Source organism: Nicotiana attenuata, unplaced genomic scaffold, assembly GCF_001879085.1.
Source record: "Nicotiana attenuata strain UT unplaced genomic scaffold, NIATTr2, whole genome shotgun sequence".
Classification (NCBI taxonomy): Eukaryota; Viridiplantae; Streptophyta; class Magnoliopsida; order Solanales; family Solanaceae; genus Nicotiana; species Nicotiana attenuata.
In genome coordinates, this window is record NW_017671462.1 from 27,602 (window position 1) to 34,416 (window position 6,815).

At 33.9% G+C, this 6,815-nt stretch overlaps 1 protein-coding gene across 1 annotated transcript; it reads right to left on the reverse strand.

Annotated features, from left to right (window-relative positions):
- Positions 1–4,017: 4,017 nt before the first annotated feature.
- On the reverse strand, positions 4,018–5,583 carry LOC109208444 (protein trichome birefringence-like 43). The gene is made up of 4 exons (XM_019371553.1): positions 5,355–5,583; positions 4,805–4,983; positions 4,547–4,705; positions 4,018–4,447 (listed from the first exon to the last, which is right to left on the reverse strand). Exons 1-4 carry the CDS (start codon positions 5,478–5,480, stop codon positions 4,201–4,203), a joined length of 711 nt encoding a protein of 236 aa, XP_019227098.1. The 5' UTR covers positions 5,481–5,583; the 3' UTR covers positions 4,018–4,200.
- Between the last annotated feature and the right edge of the window lie 1,232 nt (positions 5,584–6,815).

The window sequence follows — 6,815 nt, forward strand, 5'->3', positions numbered from 1 at the left end:
ACTGTCCTAGAACTTATATCTGAAAATCTGAAATTGAAATAAGGAACATGTAAAAAGACAGCACATCACACAAACCTCACCTTATAAGAAAATGTAGGAAACATGAAAGATGAGTTGTATAAGAGGGATAAACTGGTAAGAGTCTTAAAGGAGGATTTGAACAAGGTCAAGCATGAGATAGTCAGAAGTTGTAAATTGAACAGATCCTCTGATGCACTTTCATGCCTACAAAAACATCATAGCAGCAACAGAAGAGGACTTGGCTTTGGGAACTCTGCACTTAAGTGGGATCACAGAAGCAAATATTTCACACACCTGAGAACAAGATTTGCACATACCGTGGTAACACTGGTCACTATAAGAGTGAATGAACTTCAAAAGAGAAGGCAAGTCAAAAGAACAAAAAATTTGTTCTAGGAAAAATAGGCTGCCAAGTTGGGCTAAAAAGAATTTGATTCATTCTTTTGCCTATAGAAAGGGAACCAAACTAGTTTGAGTTTATAAGACTAAACCCTGATTTCTTTTTGCAGGTCCAAGTGAAGGGGAGCAACCAAATATGGTACATGGATAGTGGCTGCTCAAAATATATGACAGGAAGCAAGAACTAGTTCCTTTCACTTGAGGACCTTAAAGAAGGTAATGTCTCATTTGGGAATGTAAAGAAAGGTGAGATTGTTGGGTTTGGAAAGGTAGGTAAGACTGATTCTCACTCTATTGAGAATGTCTACTTGATATATGGACTGAAGTACAGTCTAATAAGTGCATCACAATTGTGTGATAGAGGTAACATGGTAGCCTTCACCTCTACAAAATGCTTTGTGATTAATCTTACCACTGACAAGATAGCTTTGCAGGGAAAGAGAGTGAATAACATATACGTGGTGGATCTGTCCACACTTTTAGATAATTAACTCACTTGCTTAAGTGTGATGGACAATGATCCCCTCCTTTGGCACAAGAGACTTGGATATGCTAAGTCTATACCAACTCAACAAACTAGTCTCCAAGGACTTGGTGGTAGGGTTTCCTAACATTAAGTTTAAGGAAGATAAAGTATGTGAGCTCTTGCAAGGGGGAAGCGGGTAATATCCTCTTTTAAAAGCAAGAAAATGGTAAGCACTACCAGAACGATGGAATTGCTCCATATGGATCTTTGTGGAGCAATAAGAATATTAAGCAGATATGGTAAGAGATATGTGTTATAGTGCTTGTTGATGATTACTCTAGATTTACTTGGACACTGTATTTAACTTCTAAAGCTGAAGCATTTGATATGTTCACTTCATTTGTTAGAAAAACTCAAAAATAACTAGGTAATAAACTTGCATCAATTAGGTCTGATCATGGTACTGAATTTGAAAATGCTAAATTTGCTAAATTTTGTGATGAGCATGGCAGAAATCAAAATTTTTCTTCTCCTAGGACTCCAACAAAAAAATTGAGTAGTTGAAAGAAAGAATAGGACTTTGAAAAAATGGCTAGGACTAAGCTACTTGCTAGTAAATTGCCCCATAGTTTCTAGGCAGATGTTGTGAACACTACATGCTACATTATAAATAGGTACATGAATAAACCTCTTGTTGAGACGACTACCTATGAGTTACTTAAAGAGAATATCAAATATATTCCATCCTAGGGAATTTGGATGCAAGTGCTTTGTGCACAATAATAGAAAAGACTCCGTAGGTATGTTTGATCCCATAAGTGATGGGGGAGTATTCTTCACATAGTAAAGCCTATATGATTTATAACAATAACTATGTGTGTAAAAGAAAGTGTACATGTGGTTTTTGATGAAACTAATACTCTTTCTAAGAGGCAGGAACAAGATGATGAAGCAAATGGGCTGGTAAGAAACTCAGATGAAAACTAAAGCTGCACTAGAAGAAGGAACATTTCCTTCCACCCTGGGCAACCTGACAGGGGGAACTGATCCTCAAACCTCGAGGGAACCTGTCCATGAACCTGTTCCTCAACAACAGAACATTGAAGGAACATCTGAGGGAAACTATCTGGTTGTAAAACCTTACAAGTATCAAAGTTCTCATTCTATTGGGAACATAATCACTTATCTAGCCTCCGAATCAAAACCTGATCCTCTTTAAATAACCTATGTGTTTTTATGCCTTTTTTTATCTCTTACTGAGGCTTTGCAGGATGCAAACTGGGTGAATGCAATGCAAGATGAACTCAACCAATTTGGGAGAAGTCAAGTTTGGCATCTGGTACCAAGACCTAATCACAAATCAGTAATTGGCACAAAATGGATCTTCAGAAACAAACTTGATGAAGATGGAATAGTTACAAAGAACAAGGCAAGGTTGGTAGTTCAAGGATATAGTCAAGAGGAGGGCATAGACTATGATGAGAATTTTGCTCCAGTTGTAAGATTGGAAGCAACGAGACTTCTTGTAGCCTTTGTTGCTTACATGAAATTCACTCTCCATCATATGGATGTCAAGTGTGTTTTCCTCAATGGCTATCTAAAAGAAGAAGTGTTCGTCAAGCAACCTCCTGGCTTTGAGAGCAAGGAATGTCCTGATCATGTATAGAAGCTTGACAAGGCACTTTATGGGCTCAAACAGGCTCCAATAGCATGGTATGAAAGATTATCTAAATTCTTGCTAGAGCATGGCTACAAGAGAGGTAATATTGATAATACTTTATTCTTGAAAGAAAAAGGTAAAGATCTCTTGGTAGTTCAGATATATGTTGATTATATAATCTTTGGAGCAATTATAGATAGGTTAAGTAAGGAATTTGCTAAGCTAATGAGGAGTGAATTTGAAATGAGTATGATGGGTGAGCTTAATTTCTTTTTAGGCTATCAAATAAAACAAAATCCAAATGGAAGTATGATCCATCACCAAAATTATGTGAAAGAGCTGCTTAAAAGGTGTAAAATGGAAGCCTCCAAAGAAATTGACACTCTTGCCTGAATAAGTTTGCTTTGACGATTGACAAAGAAACACACACATGAACCAGGTCCATACACAGTGCATACAGACAGGGGCAAATTCGAGCACAAGGCATGCACGTAAAGGAGATAAGCATAAATGGCTATATTGGATATCTTTTGAACGAAAAGGTTTCATATGATAAGGAGCAGGACTCCTTACGTGAAGAGAACTCTATCCAAGATATGGGAAAGAGTTAGAAGTTGATGATAACTTGAGCTCTTCCACCAAGGAAGAGTATATATAGTATTAGAACTCTAGTTATTTCCTATTCTACTAACTCTATATATTTCAGGATGTTCTTATTTTACCGGCGACACACAAATGCTGAAGTTAAACGAGAGTTGAGAGCAAAATAGCAAGGCATTTTGCAAGTAATTCCTGTGTGATTCGAGTGTGCGAACGTGTAGATACATGAACCAGATAAAAGAACCAGTTTCAAGTGTCTGTCTTTTATTCTAGGTCAATTGTAGTATGGCTTTTGAGTTGTACCTTTAAACTTTATGTAGAAGCATTTGTACTAGGTACTCTGAGTGTATTATTCAAGTTAGAGTTAACTTGAAATTGTTGCAGCAGTCTGAGGCTGGTTGCCACAAAGGGTTAGAGGTAATATTTAGGTTTACAAGAGTTTTGTAAATGCTCTTTTGGCTCAAAGATATAGTGAAGTGTTGGAAAAAATCCTACTGGGCACTAGGTCGTGGTTTTTTCACCTTTTAAGCTAGGTATTTTCCACGTAAAAATACTTGTGTTCTTTACTTTTTTTTATTTATAATTCCGCAACGGTAGTATAAGAAACACATAGAAGAACTAGGTCCTTCTATAATCTGTGCACGCTAAAAAGTGGACACTATACAAATCACTCCCATCTTGTGTGGTATTGAAGTATAAAATATCAATTATCGATTTAAACATTACCTGGTCGACGTTAAGAACATTAACTTACATCTGGATAGTTAGGAAGCTGGCCCTGTCTTTCATCTAATAACAACCAAATTAATAGCCTATGGTCCTTGCTATAACTGGCTGCTCATTTCCTCATAAGACAGAGATATAGCTCAATGTATAACAAGATCAGAATTCTTCCTCTTAATTAGAGGTAGTTGATAAGTTAGATGGAAAGGTACTCAGAATCGCCAAAATTCATTCCCCAGGTTTAAAGGAGTTATAAATTCGTGTAGATTTCCATGCAAAATTTAAAAGAAAAGTATATTAAGAAGAAAAAAAGGGGCAAAATGTGCTAAAACTATGAAATAAGATGGTGGTAAAGGAGTTGATTCCAAGCATCAGGGACCCCAGGTAGACACCAGTGCAAGCAATCCATTTTATAGCTATAGATGGATTGGTGACCGTCTGCTCTATATTGTGACAAGCTCGTTATATTGATCAAACGAACATTTAACTTTGACATTGTTTTCACAACGTTCTCTAGTTCCATTTCTCCTGGAAACAAACTTCCTGGACTTTGCAATGGTCTTGTTTTTCCTTCACATCTGAGTATAATCAATAAAATATTTTAATTTCAAGATATTAATTACCATATACACCTTAAAGAAAAGAATAAACTAGTTAAAAGGAAGAATGAAATTTACTTCTCATGGTCAGGAGAAACTCCTTGAAAAAAGACTCTTGTTTTTGTGGAGTTGAGATTAGAGTCAGCCCATTTTGCCCATGTATTTAGTGCTTTTTTGTAAAGTTCTAATCTGTTCATATCTTTGTATGTAGTATTCCCATCTTGAACGCTATTCCAACTGCAACAGATCTTGCATTAATTATTAATAATTAGTAGGGAAGAATTATATACTATATATAAAAGAATGTTGAAAAATGTTGTATCCAATGTATCTCACGTTTGTTTATTAATCCCTGTGCGATTCCACCAATGCCATGTATTAAACACCAAAACATCCATTTCTTTCCAGACATTTTCCGAACGGATTGAATCAATCTTCAGTACTCTTGAGCCTTTTTCCGTGATAATGTCAACAATGAGAGGATTCCCAAGAAACAATAACCAAATATTGTAATCCTACAGTTTCACCAATATCCCATCAACTCATATCTTTATAATCATGTCTTAGTGGAGAAAAATAAGAAAGAAAAAAACAAAAGAAAGACATCTGATAAAACCTTTCTTTTTCTCATTTTCTCAACTTTGACCACACAAAATAAAAAATAAAAAATAAAGATATTTGATAGAGATGTTGTGTAAAAAGTGAACGAAACATATGTAAATAATGAATTTAACTTATATAAAACTAACATTCAACCTGTATTATTTTTCAGGTTACTAATATTACTTGTTATGAACTTACCTGCAATTATCTTTTAAATAATCTAATAAAGTAACAATGATTTTATAATGTTAGTTTATAAAAACTAAACAAAAAAATGACTTACGGGGAGGCTGAATGTATATTGCCTTCCAATTTTATCCATGATATACTTGACTTGTGGTTGTGATGCATGAATCATACACGCAAGGGAATGCCATTGATTTTGACCCAGTGAATCTCCAACAAACATGATGCGCTTTCCTCTGTATTTTAATAAGAATTCGGTTCCATTAAATCTACAAGGAAAAAAAAAGGATCAAATATTAATTCAAGAATAAGATGGGGTAGACTTAAAATTGTATGAAAGGAAGTTGTCTCGAAAAAGCTATAATAACTTGATATTTACTAGATGGGAATATGTTTAGATATGTTAGAGAACTTCCAATATCACTACTATTATTTATGTATATATTTGACTTATGTTTTACTCTTAATTTATCTTGTATGATGGTTATATGAGTTGAGCTTAAATGAAGAAGTAAGGATTCATATAGCCGACCCCAACTTACTGAGACTAAGGTTGTTATTGTATTAATTCAAGAATATCGATCGAACTCCTTTGTATTTTAACAATAATTTGGTTCCATTAAATCTACAACGGAAAAGAGATAAGATCAAATATTAATTAAAGAATATATATCGAACTCTTTTAGTGACCAATCATATGATAAACAAACTTATACCTTGACAAATTACATCCATAGGGCTGCCATCTATATTTTAAATAATCTTTATCAGGGCGTCCATTCTTTTGGCAATCCCATGATTCCTCAATAAAGGGACAAGTTGATGAATTATATAGTGGATATGAATCATCAAAAACCCAACTTCCTTGGTAAATATCGCATTCGTTTGTTCCTAATAAGCTCACATCTTTATTGAAGAGTTTGGTTTTTGAATTCAAGAAAAGGCAAAGAGAAAATATGGTTACAAAAGTTGATACAATGGCAATGGCAGATACAGAGTAACAAACAGCCATCAGAAAACTTCAACTTGTCTTCTGTATGTGTGCAGTATATAGGTGAAAGATGAAATGCATTAAATGAACTTTTGAATTGGAATGCATAATGTGTTTGTTATTATGCATAAATGATGATAAATAGTAGTAATTTTTAATTTCTTCTCTCGGCTAAACATTTTTCACATGCTATATCTAACTTATTGATTTTTGTTTTATCTATTCAATGGATGTTGACGACTTGATTAGAAAACTTTCTTGTGTCATTATTTACTTTCCCTATCTTCATTCTACGTTCATGCATATTTCTTTCTTGTATCATTAATTATTTTCCCTACTTGCGAGAAGAAATTTGATAAGTAGTTCTGAGATTACGGTATTCCTAGTTTGCAGATTTCAAACTATAGTTTAAAAAAATATCAAAACAATACTTATTTTCTTGTGTTTTATTGGAAACCTTTATAAAACCTATTTTATATTTATCCTCAGTAATATCGTTACTACTCATATATATATATATATATATATATATATATATATATATATATATATATATATATATATATA

Excerpts from the sequence above, each read along its gene's own strand:
- LOC109208444 (XM_019371553.1), bottom strand. The coding sequence starts at position 5,480 with ATGTTTGTTGGAGATTCACTGGGTCAAAATCAATGGCATTCCCTTGCG. Across the intron at positions 4,706-4,804 it reads ACAGGGATTAATAAACAAAC|TTGGAATAGCGTTCAAGATG; the intron begins GTGAGATACATT and ends GATCTGTTGCAG. Across the intron at positions 4,448-4,546 it reads GTTTCTCCTGACCATGAGAA|ATGTGAAGGAAAAACAAGAC; the intron begins GTAAATTTCATT and ends GATTATACTCAG.